The 17540-nt window shown below is 41.2% G+C and overlaps 2 protein-coding genes across 2 annotated transcripts; one reads left to right on the top strand and one right to left on the bottom strand.

Moving 5' to 3' along the window:
- Positions 1-1117: 1117 nt before the first annotated feature.
- Positions 1118-13104, top strand: LOC115109236 (E3 ubiquitin-protein ligase MARCHF2-like). Its single transcript, XM_029633928.2, has 5 exons — positions 1118-1473; positions 5794-6043; positions 6365-6560; positions 7090-7299; positions 7422-13104. The coding sequence occupies exons 2-5, from the start codon at positions 5868-5870 to the stop codon at positions 7578-7580; spliced, it is 741 nt and encodes a 246-aa protein (XP_029489788.1). The 5' UTR covers positions 1118-1473; positions 5794-5867; the 3' UTR covers positions 7581-13104.
- Positions 13105-13907: 803 nt separating this feature from the next.
- LOC115109234 (ras-related protein Rab-11B-like) lies at positions 13908-17360 on the bottom strand. The gene is made up of 5 exons (XM_029633926.2): positions 17171-17360; positions 15639-15834; positions 15308-15501; positions 15126-15206; positions 13908-15013 (listed from the first exon to the last, which is right to left on the bottom strand). The coding sequence occupies exons 1-5, from the start codon at positions 17208-17210 to the stop codon at positions 14871-14873; spliced, it is 654 nt and encodes a 217-aa protein (XP_029489786.1). The 5' UTR covers positions 17211-17360; the 3' UTR covers positions 13908-14870.
- Between the last annotated feature and the right edge of the window lie 180 nt (positions 17361-17540).

Below are 17540 nucleotides of genomic sequence, written 5' to 3'. Positions count from 1 at the left end.
GCTTTTTGTTCGTGGTGAATTCAACGTGGGTTGGTCTACATTGTCATACAAAATATGTGCTTGCGTCTGGTGTTAATGTATATTTGACTAAATAAAGGTCTCTTCCATATGGAACAAAAAAAACTACATCAATCTGTTTTATTTCACATACAAATGGGTGATATATTTTTCTATATGTTACATTTTGTAGCCTATCAATCGGGAGCAGAAAACAAGCCAAATTGGCGAGGAAGGTAACTAAGGGTGCGTTCGTAAATTCGCTCTGGCTATCTACGCCGATTTCAGAGCGTTCGTCTGCGTGCCAGAGCGCTGAATAACTGATGAATTTACGAACGTTCAACACCAGTTGAATAATTGTTTTATTTAACCTTTAACGAGGCAGAATATGGCCGGAGTCAGTAAACGTAGGCAAAAAAAAGCGTAATTAAATTGTTGCCAGTAGCACAGTTACAGTCACTAACGCTCTAGATCACATGAAAACACCCTAACCAGCTATGCTAGGGGGAGTAAAAACTTTTTATTTTACCTTTATTTAACCAGGTAGGCTAGTTGAGAACAAGTTCTAATTTGCAACTGCGACCTGGCCAAGATAAAGCATAGCAATTCGACCCATACAACAGAGTTACACATAGAATTAACAAAACAGTCAATAATTACAGCGGAACAAAATAAAACAATGTCTATGTAGTGAGTGCAAACGAGGTAAGATAAGGGAGTTAAGGCAATAAAATAGGCAATGGTGGCGAAGTAATTACAATATAGCAATTGAAACACTGGAATTGTAGATGTGCAGAAGATGGATGTGCAAGTAGAGATACTGGGGTGCAAAGGAGCAAGATAAATAAATACATTCTTTATGGGGAATTGTCAGAGAGGTGTTCTTTCATGTGTCTGGAAGTAGCTTGCAAGCTAGCCAACGTTAGCCAGTTAGCTTGGGTGCTTGATTGCCGTTGAGGTCAGGACGCTCGGATCAACCCTACTCCTCAGGCCTGAGCGTCCAGTGCGAGCTCTGAATTTCCGAACCGACAATCTGACAACACTGAACGCCCAGAGCGCTCTCTGGCACTCCAAAGTTTATTTACAAACGCACCCTGTATTGTTGAGCGGAAACGCCGTCTGTGGAGGGTTTCCACTAGTTACCACAGCCTTGAAGTCAAAATTGGCTATATTTTCAAAATCCAGAACTAAAATATGCTTAATTTAAGGTTAGGATTATGTATACATTTAGCAGTGGTTAAGATGAGGTTTAAAATCTTATTTTAAGAAAATAAATTGTAGAATAGGCGGGGTTTATGACTTTGTGGCTGTGTGACGACCGTGAGGAGGCTACCAAAGAAAATGCTATTGTTGTCGTTTGTCAGCAAGACGATAACTGGCAAAGATACTTAGCTGGCCGAAAGGAATTATCAATGAGTATTTTATATATTGACAACGCCACATATTACATGTTAAAATGAAAAAAGGAGGAATGCTGTGAGTAATACATTTTTTTCTATCGTTTCGATCGGCTGGCTAACATAAATAGCTAACTGGCTAGCTAACATGATAAAGCTAACCGAATAACGTTAGACAATTTTCATAGTAACGTTATAAGGCATTAGCTTAAATCAACGATACTGATGTGAACACATGCTATCATAATCGTCATTTTCCATGTAGCAAGCAGTATGGTATCTAGTGTGGTCTATATTGCGCTAGCAAGCTACTGTAGCAAGTTAAACAGCTGGTTGACCAAATGATCCAGATGTGTCCTGTCGGGGGTTTGTGTCTGTATTTCAGTGTTGTCGGGATTCGACACCAAGCATTATGTTCCTAGCTCGGTTTGTTTGTAGTAAACACTAATTGATTTATCAAATCAGGATTATTATTCCTGATATTTACAAAAAAAATTGATTGCTATTTGTTAGACTTGAATACTCCAACTCTAATTTGGTCATGTCAGTGCATTTCTTAGTAGTGAAGACTCATCCCATACAGACAGCGAGCCTATTTGGGTGAGGATAGCTACAGTGCATTTGTAAAGTATTCAGACCCCTTGACTTTTTCCACATTACAGCCTTACTCTAAAATTGAGAAAATACTCTACACACAATACTCCATAATGACAAAGAAAAAACAGGTTTAGAAATGTTTGCTAATGTATTAAATTAAATAACTGATCACATGTACGTAAGTATTCAAAACCTAGTATTAATGAAGCACTTTTGGCAGCGATTACAGCCCAGCGTCTTCTTGGTTATGACATTACAAGCTTGGCACACCTGTATTTTGGGGAGTTTCTCCCATTCTTCTCTGCAGATCCTCTTGAGCTCTGTCTGGTTGGATGGGGAGTGTCGCTTCACTGCTATTTTTAGGTCTCTAGGGAGATGTTCGATTGGGTTCTCATCCAGGCTCTGGCTTGGCCACTCAAGGACATTCAGAGGCTTGTCCTGTTTCTCATGGTCTGAGAGTCCTTTAGGTGCCTTTTGGCAAACTCCAAGCGGCTGTTATGTGCCTTTTACTGAGGAGTGGCTTCTGTCTGGCCACTCTACCATAAAGGACTGATTGGTGGAGGGCTGCAGAGATGGTTGTCCTTCTGGAAGGTTCTCCCATCTCCACAGAGGAGCTCTTTCAGAGTGACCATTGGGTTCTTGGTCACCTCCCTGACCATGGCCCTTCTCCCCCAATTGCTCATTTTGGCCAGGCAGCCAGCTCTAGGAAGAGTCTTGGTGGTTCCAAACTTCTTCTGTTAAAGAATGATGGAGGCCACTGTGTTCTTGGGGACCTTGGACACTGCAGACATTTATTTTGGTACTCTTCCCCAGATTTGACAATTCTTTCAACCTTATGGCTTGGTTTTTGCTCTGACGTGCACTCTCAACTGTGGAAACTTATATTGACAGGTGTGTGCCTTCCCAAATCACGTCCAATCAATTGAATTTACCACAGGTGGACTCCAATCAAGTTGTAGAAACAGCTCAAGGATGATCAATGGAAACAGGATGCACCTGAGCTCAATTTCGAGTCTCATAGCAAAGGTTCTTAATACTTATGTAAATAAAGTATTTCTGTTTTTTTATTTTTAATCCATTTGCAAACATTTTTGCTTTGTCATTATGGGTTATTGTGTGTAGATTGATGAGTAAATTTGTTTTATTTAATCCATTTTAGAATAAGTCTGTAACGTAACAAAATGTGAAAAAAGTGGAAGAGGTCTGAATACTTTCTGAATGCACTGTATGATGACAGCTGTTTATCACTCTACATTTACATTACATTTAAGTCATTTAGCAGACGCTCTTATCCAGAGCGACTTACAAATTGGTGCATTCACCTTATGACATCCAGTGGAGCAGCCACTTTACAATAGTGCATCTAAATCTTTTAAGGGGGGTGAGAAGGATTACTTTATCCTATCCTAGGTATTCCTTAAAGAGGTGGGGTTTCAGGTGTCTCCGTGCCCTGCTGCTCATACAGAGGTTGCCCTTTAGAAGTAGCTGTGTTGTATTTTGGCAAATTGGCTCAACTGAATTTTCAGACAAGAAGATCATTATTTTCCCCCCTATATTAAAAAAAAAAAAAAGATCACTGTTTTGAAAAATGTTTAGATTCTATTTCATGTTGCCATCATTTAGGCCTCATACAGCTCAGTGTTCTAATGTTGGTCAAAGAAAATTATTATTATACACTACCGTTCAAAAGTTTTAGAACACCTACTCATTCAAGGCTTTTTCTTTATTTTTACTATTTTCTACATTGTAGAATAATAGTGAAGACATCACCACTATGAAATAACACATGGAATCATTTGGTAACCCAAAAAGTTTTAAACATATCAAATTATATTTTATATTTGAGGTTCTTCAAAGTAGCCAGCCTTTGCCTTGATGACAGCTTTGCGCACTCTTGGCATTCTCTCAACCAGCTTCATGAGGTAGTCACCTGGAATGCATTTCAAATATTAGGTGTGCCTTGTTAAAAGTTAATTTGTGGAATTTCTTGTGTTGTGACAATGTTGGCATGGTATACACAAGATTGCCCTATTTGGCAAAATAACAAGTCTGTATTATGACAAGAACAGCTCAAGTAAGCAAAGAGAAACTATTTACGACATGAAGGTCAGTCAATACGGAAAATTTGAAGAACTTTGAAAGTTTATTCTAGTGCAGTTGCAAAAACCATCAAGCTCTATGTTGAGACTGGTTCTCATGAGGACCACCACAGGAAAGGATGACTCAGACTTACCTATGCTGCAAAGGATAAGTTCATTAGAGTTACCAGCCTCAGAAATTGCAGCCCAAATAAATGCTTCACAGAGTTCAAGTAACAGACACATTGCAACATCAACTGTTCAGAGGAGACTGTGTGAATCAGGCCTTCATGGTAGAATTGCTGCAAAGAAACCACTACTAAATGACACCAATAAGAAGAAGAGACTTGCTTGGGCCAAGAAACACGAGCGATGGACATTTGTTCTTTGGTCTCGAGTCCAAATTTTGAGATTTTTTGTTCCAACCGCCATGTCTTTGTGAGACGCTGTGTGGATGAACGGACGATCTCCACATGTGTATTTCCCACCTTAAAGCATGAAGGAGGAAAGCATGTTATGGTGTTGGGGGTGTCACGCCCTGACCTTAGAGAGACATTTTATTTCTCTATTTGGTTAGGTCCGGGTGTGATTTGGGGTGGGCATTCTATGTTGTTTGTTTCTATGTTTTGCCGGGGTATGGTTCTCAATCAGGGACAGCTGTCTATCGTTGTCTCTGATTGGGAATCACACTTAGGCAGCCTTTTTTCCTTTTGGTAGTTGTGGGTAGTTCATTTTCATTGTATTATTGTTTTGTTGGCGACATTTGCAAATAAAGAAAAATGTACGCTCACCTTGGTCCATTCAATCGTGGCAGGGGTGCTTTACTGGTGACACTCTGTGATTTATTTACAATTCAAAGCACACTTAACTAAGCATGGCTACCACAGCATTTAAATAAAAAAATATTTCACCTTTATTTAACTAGGCAAGTCAGTTAAGAACATTAAGAACAAACTCTTATTTTCAATGACGGCCTAGGAACAGTGGGTTAACTACCTTGTTCAGGGGCAGAACGACTGAATTTTTTTTACCTTGTCAGCTCAGGGATTCAATCTTGCAACCTTTTGGTTACTAGTCCAACACTCTAACCACTAGGCTACCTTCCGCCCCATCTGGTTTGGGCTTAGTGGGACTATCATTTGTTTTTCAACAGGACAATGATTCAACACACCTCCAGGCTGTGTAAGTTATATTTGACCAAGAAGGAGAGTGATGGAGTGCTGCATCAGATGACCTGGCCTCCACAATCTCCCGACCTCAACCAAATTGTGATGGTTTGGGATGAGTCGGACCGCAGAGTTATAGGAAAAGCAGGCAACGGGTGTTCAGTATATGTGGGAACTCTTTCAAGACTGTTGGAAAAGCATTCCAGGTGAAGCTGGTTGAGAGAATTGCATGCGTGTGCAAAGCAGTCATCAAGGCAAAGGGTGCCTATTTAAAGAATCTCAAATATAAAACACATTTTGATTTGTTTAACACTTCTTTTGGTTACTACATGATTCCATACGTGTTATTTCATAGTGGTGATGTCTTCACTATTATTCTACAATGTATAAAATAGTAAAAATAAAGAAAAACCCTTGAATGAGTAGGTGTTCTGAAACTTTGGACCGGTAGTGTATATATTATAACTCTCACTGTTAGTCTCATAATAAGTTCTGTAAAGTAACCTGTAGTGTATTGTATGGTGAATGAGGTCCTAACTCCATCCTATCGCTCTTCAGTCGTTGGGCCTAGCTGAGTCTACTCCCCCATAATCCCTTTGACCCCTGACATTTGACCCCTGGACGGTGTAACCATGACGACGGGGGATTGTTGCCACCTCCCGGGCTCCCTATGCGACTGCACTGGCAACACTGGCCTGTCCAAAAGCGTGGAGGAGTCGGATAACTGCAGAGCGCAGTATGTCACCCAGGTCACAGCCAAAGATGGGCGGCTGCTCTCCACCGTCATCAAACCTTTGAGCACACAGAGGTACTATGACTGAAAACTCCTGAACACATTCTTACTTTCAGAATTAAGCATTTATGAAATATTCAGGGCTTTCCAACAGGCTTTTATAGTAGTAATCCTAGTTATATCTGGAACCCGTGAAAGTGTATGCGAGTATGTGTCAGAGTGTGGGTGTTACCAGAAAGATAATGTCTCGCTCTCACAGTTGTCCTCGGTATGTATGAGAATTAGCTTAGCTGTTAAGACTGTGACATGTTAGCCCAAGTGGCATCCGGCAAGCTGTAGTAAGTAAACCCAGTCAGAGTACCCTGTTCAGGACCTCTCTCTTCCTGTTTCCTCCAGCGATGGGCCAATTTGCCGGATCTGCCACGAGGGGGCCAACGGTGAGGGGCTTCTGTCCCCCTGCAACTGCACAGGGACTCTGGGCACGGTGCATAAGAGCTGCCTGGAGAAGTGGCTCTCCTCCTCCAACACCAGCTACTGTGAGCTGTGCCACACAGAGTTCACCATTGAGCGCAGGCCCAAGCCCCTCACAGAGGTAACAAAGGTCAATGCCTTTAGCTTGTCTGTTCTCCTCTGCCTGCCTCTGTGTGTGTGGTTGTGCTTATGTTATGTCAAAACACATGAGCATGATTCACTTTTTTTTCTCTTTCTGCTTGCGTAGATTCCTCAATGCAAAAATTGTGTTTGTAGGTAGCTGCAATACTTATGTGTTGAAATAGAATTTCTGGCCTTGCTCATGGGTCACCAACATGTAGATCTGTTGACTTAGTTGTATATTACATCCTGAATATGTCAACAGAAATGTAGTTTGGGAGGGTTAGGGATTCTTTGTTATTTTTTTGTTATGTGCCATCATGTGTTTATGTAATGAATGATGAAGAAACCCAGGAAGTTTAACCCTTGATCTACTAATGGGTATCTCAATAAACCTAATCCTGAAGAAGAAGAAAAGCAGAGTCCTCCAGTGTCCCCTGTTTTGGCTATAGTGCATGTGCATACTCAGTGCTCATGTAGGCTCAGTACACATTTCTCTTTCTTCTCTGTCCTCGCTTCTCTTTCCACAGTGGCTGCGGGACCCGGGCCCTCGTAACGAGAAGCGCACATTGTTCTGTGACATGGTGTGCTTCCTATTAATCACGCCCCTGGCAGCCATCTCTGGCTGGCTGTGTCTGAGGGGAGCCCAAGATCACCTGCACTTCAACAGCAGACTGGAGGCCTTGGGCCTCATCGCCCTCACCATCGCCCTTTTCACAATCTACGTCCTCTGGACTCTGGTGAGTAGGCACAGATCTAGGATCAGCTGCCCTCCCCAAATCCTAACCTTAACTTTGTTTATAGCTTGGATGAACACCAATATTCTCTAGTCTATCCTCTTCTCTACCCTTCTCTCCTGCAGGTATCATTCCGCTACCACTGTCAGCTCTACTCTGAGTGGAGACGAACCCATCAGAAAGTACGCCTCCTCCTTCCCGATGCAAAGGGGCGGCATTCTAACCAGCATTCCTTGCTCTCCACCAAGCTGCTGAAAAAAACAGCAGACGAGACTATAGTATGAGGTCAAAGGTGGGAAGATTTGAAGTTGGTGTTCTTTGGGTGTTGGAGGTTCTCAATGAAAAAGCACGTCTCCAACCAGAGCCCAAGCTCTTTTTCTATTTAAATCCTTTTTACCTATGTGTGTCATCATCGTCAGCACTTCTTTTTTATTTTGTCGTCTGAGCCTCTGATGGTGGTTTTTTTGTGATCTGGTAAAGAAACCAGCATTTTAGAGACCAGTGATTACAGTGCAGTATGGTGTTTCTGAAGGTTTGGAAAAGGGCAGTTGATTGGATGGGTCTCCGCTGTGCGCTGCAAAGGGACAACATAGGATTCATTGGACAGATGCTCAGTGGAGATGGCTGCCGAAGCTTTAAGACCAAACCCTCTAGTGTTTAAGTGGACAATTCCCACTTTCTCCTCCCTAATTTCCTTCACAGCCGTCTCTAAAAGTGTAGCATGGATCGTTGACGCTGATCTACGGCGATCCATCCAGCGGTTGGTTCCCTAACCACTGAGTGTAGAAGTAAGAAGCTTAAAGCTTTCATTCCTGTTTACCAGCCAAAGGCTATTAGACTGGGGGGATTATAGATGCTTATGACATTGCTACGCAAGCCAGTTGACTCCCTTCAATTCAGCTCCATCTGTTTTCCTCCTTGGTGTGAGCAGGAATTTTGTTCATAAAGATGGAGATTGTGCCATAAAACACTGGACACGGTTTCCTCTCACAGTACGTGATGAGACTGCTACCAACATGCACAGTTTTGCATGCATGTATACTGTTCATTTTTTTTGTACGAGATGTTGGTTGAACTCCCATTAATCTGGTGTTACTAGTTAGTATGTTGAACTGGGTTTCCTCCCTAGAGTATAGAGGTCTCTCATTCTATTAGCACCACATAGAGTGAGCTGATCTAGGTAGGTAGGTCTACACGCCACTGATGAGAGAAAAAATAACTTTATGGAAATGTATATTCCACCAACATGAAGTTCAAACTTTTTGTGGTTGATGGAAAGTAAGTCTTACCTTTCCAGGACAATGTTAGAGTAGCGCAGGTCAAGATCACTCTTCAATAGCTAGTACACTCCTACGACGATAGACCAATGAAATGCTTTGAAATATTATGTGTTTTTTTGTGTAGTCATAACATTTGCTAGTAATCACATGCAGCAAGAGCATAGATTGGTTAATTGATGTTACTTCATGTTTTGTAGCAGTTGCATTCCCTTTCTGATATGCAGGCGACCAGACTGATGTCTCGTCTCAGACGTCTACAGATGTCAACTGTACCTTGACAGTAGAACCTAGTGTGTGGAGCAAGACCAGTGTAGGCACTGTTCTCACCCATCTACCACAGCTTTAAAATGCATGAGTCGACCTCTGGACAAGAGAGATATGCAAAAGCACAGATTTATAGGGCTGGCCATGTTACTATCACCTGTTTGGATCTTTTCATGAATATACAGTTGAAGTCAGAAGTTTACATACACTTAGGTTGGAGTCATTAAAACTCTTTTTTTTTTCAACCACTCCACACATTTCTTGTTAACAACCTATAGTTTTGGCAAGTCATTTAGGACATCTACTTTGTGTATGACACAAGGAATTTTTCCAGCAATTGTTTACAGACAGATTTTTTCACATATAATTCACTGTATCACAATTCCAGTGGGTCAGAAGTTTACATACATTATGTTGACTGTGCCTTTAAACAGCTTGGAAAATTCCAGAAAATTATGTCATGGCTTTAGAAGCTTCTGACAAAATCAAATCAAATCAAATGTATTTATATAGCCCTTCGTACATCAGCTGATATCTCAAAATGCTGTACAGAAACCCAGCCTAAAACCCCAAACAGCAAGCAATGCAGGTGTAGAAGCACGGTGGCTAGGAAAAACTCCCTAGAAAGGCCAAAACCTAGGAAGAAACCTAGAGAGGAACCAGGCTATGTGGGGTGGCCAGTCCTCTTCTGGCTGTGCCGGGTGGAGATTATAACAGAACATGGCCAAGATGTTCAAATGTTCATAAATGACCAGCATGGTCGAATAATAATAAGGCAGAACAGTTGAAACTGGAGCAGCAGCACAGTCAGGTGGAAGTTGAAACTGGAACAGCAGCATGGCCAGGTGGACTGGGGACAGCAAGGAGTCATCATGTCAGGTGGTCCTGGGGCATGGTCCTAGGGCTCAGGTCCTCCGAGAGAGAGAAAGAAAGAGAGAAGGAGAGAATTAGAGAACGCACACTTAGATTCACACAGGACACCGAATAGGACAGGAGAAGTACTCCAGATATAACAAACAGGCTAATTTACATCATTTGAGTCAATTGGAGGTGTACCTGTGGATGTATTTCAAGGCCTACCTTCAAACTCAGTGCCTCTTTACTTGGGAAAATCAAAAGAAATCAGCCAAGACCTCAGAAAAAAAATTGTAGACCTCCACAAGTCTGGTTCATCCTTGGGAGCAATTTCCAAATGACTGAAGGTACCACATTCATCTGTACAAACAAAAGTACAACATCATGGGACCACGCAGCCGTCATTCCGGTCAGGAAATAGACGCGTTCTGTCTCCTAGAGATTTAACGTACTTTGGTGCAAAAAGTGCAAATCAATCCCAGAACAACAGCAAATGACCGTGTGAAGATGCTGGAGGAAACAGGTCCAGAAGTATCTATGTCCACAGTAAAACTAGTCCTATATTGACATAACCTGAAAGGTCGCTCAGCAAGGAAGAAGTCACTGCTCCAAAACCGCCATAAAAAAGCCAGACTACGGTTTGCAACTGCACATGGGAACAAAGATCGTACTCTTTGGAGAAATGTCTTCTGGTCTGATGAAACAAAAATAGAACTGTTTGGTCATAATGACCATCGTTATGTTTTGAGGAAAACGGGGAAGGCTTGCAAGCCGAAGAACACCATCCCAACCGTGAAGCACGGGGGTGGCAGCATCATGTTGTGGGGGTTCTTTGCTGCAGGAGGAACAGGTGCACTTCACAAAATAGATGGCATCATGAGGATGGAAATTTATGTGGATATATTGAAGCAACATCGCAAGACATTAATCAGGAAGTTATAGCTTGGTCTTCCAAATGGACAATGACCGCAAGCATACTTCCAAAGTTGTGGCAAAATGGTTTAAGGACAACAAAGTCAAGGTATTGGAGTGGCCATCACAAAGCCCTGACCTCAATCCTGTAGAACATTTTTGGGCAGAATTGAATAAGTGTGTGCTAGCAAGGAGGCCTACAAACCTGACTCAATTACACTAGCTCTGTCAGGAGGAATGGGCCAAAATTCACCCAACTTATTGTGGGAAGCTTGTAGAAGGCTACTCAAAATGTTTGACTCAAGTTAAACAATTTAAAGGCAATGCTACCAAATACTAATTGAGTGTATGTGACCTTCTGACCCACTGGGAATGTGATTAAATAAATAAAAGCTGAATAAATCATTCTCTGTATTATTTTGACATTTCACTTTCTTAGAATAAAGGGGTGAACCTAACTGACCTCAGACAGGGATTTTTTACTAGAATTAAATGTCAGGAATTGTGAAAAACTGAGTTTAAAAATATTTGGCTAAGGCGTATGTAAACTTCCGACTTCAACTGTGTGTGGGTGTTTGGTTTGAGTTTCTCTTTGTTCAGTTTATATATTTTACTTTCTTCCTTGTACACTGTATGGTCGCTTCAGACCCCCTTTGTTTTAGCCCAGCTTAATTTCTGCATATTTCTGTATATATATATTGTTAATCATAGTGTTGTCCATGGTTGAACGTAAAAGTATTGACCCTGAATGTTAACTGGCCTGAATAGGAGAGAGACTGAATGCAAATAGCCTCAGTAGAAAGCTCAAATTATGGTCCACAGAAGCCAAAAACCTAGGCCTAGATTTGACGCTAATTTATTTCTATGATAGTAGTATTTGTTATAATCTCTTCATGGCAATCATACTCCTGTGTATTGCTTATTTTGTAGGTGCAGGTTCAACTCTTCCAGTACCTGTAGGCTTCATGCATAGGTTTGACTGAGGGTTTATCTATCACCTGAAGGGCTTTGCAGTGGGACAGCTAAGCTGTATAACTGTTATGCAGCTGTGACAATCCTGGTTATGAGAGTGGCTTTCTGAAATCAGTTTCAACCTGAAAAAGTGTGATCTCCAGTCACAGTAAAGGAAATAGGAAAGTCATCCTCTAAACTTGAACAGCATAGACAGACAGTCAGCCAAGTTCAGTGGTGTCCTGTTGGGAGACCGCCTTTTAAAAAAAAATAAAGTATCCTCCACTTTTTGTTGTTGTTGTAAAGTGTTGATTTGACCTCTAAAGGAATCCTCTTCTCTGGAAAATCTATTTGTTGTTAAATAATAATACTAGAGCTTAGTTGGAGGTTATTTTCCTGTATGTCAATGTGTGTTGTGGAGTGGAACAGCTTTCAGGATCTTTCAGCATGGAGAGAGTTCTTATCTACATTGTCAGTGATGGGCCACTGCCCTGTCTCATGCTGTCTCTGATTGGTGCTTTTGCCTCTACCTGACATGTTTGGAGCTATGGAGACATTGCAAAGTAGGGTGTAGTTACAGCAAGTGTGCAATTTGATAAATTTACAATGCAATGCTTACCTATAACCGTAACAATACATAATGAAATCAGAAATATAATGTAGAAGCTAGTGCATATGAAGGATCATAGCAGTTTGCTCACTTGTGCAGTCTGAGAGGGCCACGATAGGATGTTTTATTTTGCTAAGTGAGTCTGTGAGTTGCCAACAATATGCAACACTGCTCCCTTAGAAGGCAGCTCAGAGACATACTTGCCACATTACTCCAGCTTTTATATACTCAAACAGGTCATTTTCTCCAAAGATGCATTTATTCTTGTTTTATATATCAAATGGCACTTTTACAAAACTATCATGGAAATCAATACAGTTTGGTTGTTTCTATAGTCTTCTAACAGCGACTTTGAAAGGGATTTAAAAGCATTACTGATATAGTACAATTTTCCAATTTCTGGTGTTTGGATATTGCTCCTCGGATGTTGTTTTTGATTTGAAGACGTAACAAAGATTCCTGGGCATTCTCATGCTTGTATGTAGAAGGAGCATCATACCAGATTTGTAGACTTGTTTTTGTTTGATAATGTCTTAATCTCTTGTTAATTTTGCCACTGTTTTTAACATGCTGATGTGTATCAGTTGTAATTTTTGTTCAATTATTCATTAAGCACAGGGTTTTTAAATCACTCATAGAGATGGAATCCGCAGAAGCTAAGGAGAGTCGGACAGCATGGTTAAACAAGTTATGCTCTTCTATCGCAGGTGCAATGATGTCTGTTGGGGAAAAAACAGTGTTCGTTTTTTGTTGTTGTAATATCGCAAACGGATGTGGCAGTTCCACCATTAAGGATTCCAGCTTTAATTATAATGTTTATGTTGTGCAGTGGAAAAAGAAAGATGTCTAAACCCAAAATATGTTGGTGCTTGCAATCAGCCAAGAAAGTGTGCAAAGAAAATAATAAATGAAGCCACAGTATTGGATAAACATCAATCACTGCTTTTGTTTTCTTAATTATGCGGACTCTTGCATGTACTACACTGGCCCCTTATTGAATGTTCCTTCAGACTTTACGCTGGTCTGCATCACTCAACATGTTCGGTCAAAAATCTATTTTTTACTAAATGTTGCTTGGCCTTAATAGTAGTTTTCAGTCACTCACCTTTCAACAAGAGGGGAGTGGACCCATCAACACAAGGTAATGTATTAAATGTCAAAATGTCTCATGTTAATTTACTGGTTACATTCTCAATTTATAAAACCCATAATCTCCATCTAAGATTAGGCTTGTTTCTAAATCCACTTAAAATAGACCACCAAAGATGAGAGGGTCATGTCATGCGATAATTATTTCCCACCACTGGCCTATATTTCTCTCTTGGCTACACCAAACTAAACAACTAATGGGAGGGGGGACATATTGAATGTAACAGTTCCTGGACCTAAAGAATGTCTCACTCACACCCAATGACTGGCAGATAGACCTATATGAGGCTTAGAATAAACACTGGTGAAATATTTTCCATATGCTGATTCAGCACCACTAGGCTAGCTCTCATGGGGTGTGGCGCTGTCCTGGGTCAGAGGAACAGGGCTGGGCATGGAAGAGCAAGAACAATCTTTCTAGACCCCCTGCCTCTACCACAGCAAGCCCCCATAACCTCCAAACAGGTACACAGGAGACATCTCACATATTCTACCCACATACATCTACGGTTGAGCAATTTCAATTCCAATACTGTGTAGTGCACTGAGAAATTATATATGATATGTTAATGATGAATGAATTACTTACGTTTTACTGTGTTTAAAGGAGTTTATTGAAAAGTCTTACAGTGCTTATGGAAAATAAAACAATGAAAAGGTGAGCCAAATATATTTGAATAAATACACAATAAGGTTCATTCTGGGCATGATAACTGCCTGGATGAAAAGTAAGAGCCACTTAAAAGACAAATGCATACATATACCAATGTCATAATACTGCCTTATTCATGAGCAACTGTGAGTGGCTATATACACAGCACCATCTACTGGTCATTGTTCAAATATACTAGTCCAGCACACTATAGCAGGGTTTCCCAAACTCAGTCATGGTGCCCCCCCCTGGGTGCACGTTTTGGTTTTGCCAAAAGCTTAATGATGAGTTAGTTATTTCAATCAGCAGTGTCGTCCTAGGGCAAAAAGTAAACGTGCACCCAGGGGGGACCTCAGGACCGAGTTTGGGAAACCCTGCTCTATAGCACTTCAAGTACAGGTGTAGGATCTTAATTTGATCACTCTTTTGTTGCTGAGAATTTTCCTGCATCGCAGGAAACGCAGATGAGCTTTGTGATTTACATAAATTCACTGAAAACCCACACTAACACACGGTTGTATTAACAGTATTGCACTTTTCATGTAGCCTACTTTAGACCAGATTATGGACTAAACATTATTTTGCTATGACAATATAAGTCAAATTAAGATCCTACACCTGTATAGCTCAATCCATTTAAAATAAAACGGCCCTGTTCCTACAATGCAGGAACCTCAATATTGACTCCATGAATGACTGACAAAGTGACAGAAAGGCTTTTTAAAGTTTCACTTCATGGCAGAAGAGCACATGTAATAAAAAGGATGTTTTGTATACAGACAGGGAGGGGAAAGCAGGGCGTCGTCACATATGGGAACAAAGACAGAATGGGCGGTACAGGATAACACAGAGTGATGGTGGGAGTGGGGTTGGGTGAAGGGGGTCACAGGAGTTGTAAGGGTCACAGGCTTTGACAGCACGGTAGTTTGTTTTTTTGCCCATCGGTGGTGGGGGGGACACTGATGTCCACTACATTGTTGCCTGGAGACTCGTCATGTGCTGATCTGTCAGCTATCTGCTTTTGTGATACGATTCGGTGGATTTCTGTAGGAAAAGGAAGAGACAGTTACTGAAAAGAAAATGTGCCAATAATACATCATTTATAGACCAGCTAGTTTCCAGTATTGTGAGGTGTGTCGTGGATCCCTCTTCTTACCTGTGAGGATGTTCTTGAATGCCTCTTCCACATTAGTGGAATCCAAAGCTGATGTTTCAATAAATGATAGTGTATTCTTCTCTGAGGGAGAAAAAGAGAAAAGATTGAATTGAGACAAACATGGGTGAATATTTAACCATCTCTGTCCCTAGAGTGAGCTTGTTGCAGTGGTTGTTGTTTACCTGCAAAGGCACGAGCCTCGTCTGTGGGCACTGCCCTGAGGTGGCGCAGGTCACTCTTGTTGCCCACCAGCATGATAACGATGTTGTTATCAGCATGATCCCGGAGCTCCTTCAGCCAGCGCTCCACATTTTCATAGGTGAGATGCTTGGCGATGTCATACACTAGGAGAGCCCCCACTGCCCCCCGGTAGTACCTGATTGGGACAGAGCAAGCAGGTCAAAGGTTGTGCGATTCACAGAAGTATTTGTTCAGGATGGTTTCAACACTATCCAAATGCGTTGGTTCCGTAAAGGGCAGGTCACAGGAAGATAAGCACCCTCCTCCACTCACGCTGAAGTGATGGCTCTGTAACGCTCCTGTCCAGCTGTATCCCAGATCTGGGCCTTTATTGTCTTGCCATCCACCTGGATGCTGCGGGTGGCAAACTCCACACCGATGGTGCTTTTGCTCTCCAGGTTGAACTCATTCCGTGTGAAACGGGACAGCAGGTTACTCTTCCCCACACCAGAGTCTCCGATCAGCACCACTGGCAACAAAACACACAGACAACATTAGCACTGCAATGACAGGCTGCCATTGTATGTGCAGTTCAGTACAGTCAAAAATATGAGATCACATATGAGATCACATATAGTACAGTAAACCAATTACAGTTATACCAAGTGGATTACTTATCATAACCTGAGGTTTGCATGTCTGACTTTTTTTAAAGCTTTGGAAAATATTTTCATTGATTGAATACTGCTGAAGACTGAGACAACAGAAAAACACTCAGAAATAAAGTGGTTATATGAGTACAAAGTGCTGCTCTGCCTCTTCAGAGGGGGAAAATGATTTGAACTTTGTCCTTCTGGAGTCATGGTGCAGGAAGCTGAGAACCTGCTCCTGCTGAGTTGACACTTTTCAGAAGGCTTCCCTTCCTATTGTCTCCTTCAGTCATTCTCCCTTGGAAATCCTTTGTTCTCACACTGCCCCTTTTTCACATTTTCTGTTATGTTTGAAGTGTCATTTGGAATGTATTTTATAGACTGCTGTACACTAAACTAGATTGGGTAACAGATGAGGTGTGCTTCTGTGGGATTGATTTGAAACACAACAGCTAACAGTAGCTCATCAGTAGGGTTATAAAATGGTATCTGTAAGATATTGACAAATGTGTTTTCTTGTGCTATATTGAGTGGAATCGATTATGGAATGGTCAGAGCATCAGACTATCAAGAGGGTGACCCACTGGGAACTTCCTTCCTGCTCATTATCCCATCCTTATCTGATACAATTAGGACAGTAATTTTATGAGCATGTTCTGCTACTATTGATCATAAAGCAAGTCACATTATAATGTAAACAACTGTTTATGATTGAGTATGTATATTAGGCTAATTCTGTATGAGTATTAGGTCTACCTATGAATCATAGCAGGCTAATTGTAGGCTACAACTAATTTAAAATCATTTCAGATTTGACCCTTTGGTACACTTGTATGAAGGATCCTCCTAGCTATATTAATTGTATAAAACTGACATGTTGCTGGCTATAAACCAGGACCTTTGAGGATTATTGTATTGGTGTTATAAAGCAACCTAAGAAAACCTCTGTTGTTAGCTAAGTTTGAGCTGGGCATTGCTCAACACAATGCGACAAAACCCCCTTAAACTCAGCATTATATTTAGCAAGTCACCAGATCAGATGGAGGCTATCAATTCCTAATCTAGCTAGACATTTTAAAGTGATCTGTTAGAATAAAATACATTGTGGGAGCTTCACAAGGTGCCTTCATAATTGACAGAATGAGACACAAATCATTTTTGTTGTAGCTACCACCAAGAGGCAGCTGGCTACATCTAGATGGATAGTTATTTTACCTTTGAACAAGAAATCGTATTCATCATCTCTGTTGCCCATGTCTTAAAAATAGTCCAATTCCAATTTAATTGCGATATATTCTTGGTCTAGCGTTCCTGAAGTTAGTTGCAGTGTTTTATCTATAACCCAATGTGTGAGACAATGCGCTGTTTTTTCAGTCCCCAACTGACCGCAGGGAAACGGAATCTTCCTGACTCTGCAGAAGGGGAGGAGTTCACTGGCGCCCATGTAAACTGTATTTTATTAGGGATCCCCATTAGCAAATGCCTACTCTTTCTGGGGTCCAAACGCAATACACTTACATTACACATATTATAAAACAGTACATTATATAACATCACTACACTACTACATATCAACAACACAAAA

This window comes from Oncorhynchus nerka, linkage group LG25 (assembly GCF_034236695.1).
Source record: "Oncorhynchus nerka isolate Pitt River linkage group LG25, Oner_Uvic_2.0, whole genome shotgun sequence".
Lineage (NCBI taxonomy): Eukaryota > Metazoa > Chordata > Actinopteri > Salmoniformes > Salmonidae > Oncorhynchus > Oncorhynchus nerka.
Note: the sequence above shows the minus strand (reverse complement) of the source record. Positions and strands in the feature narration are given on the sequence as shown.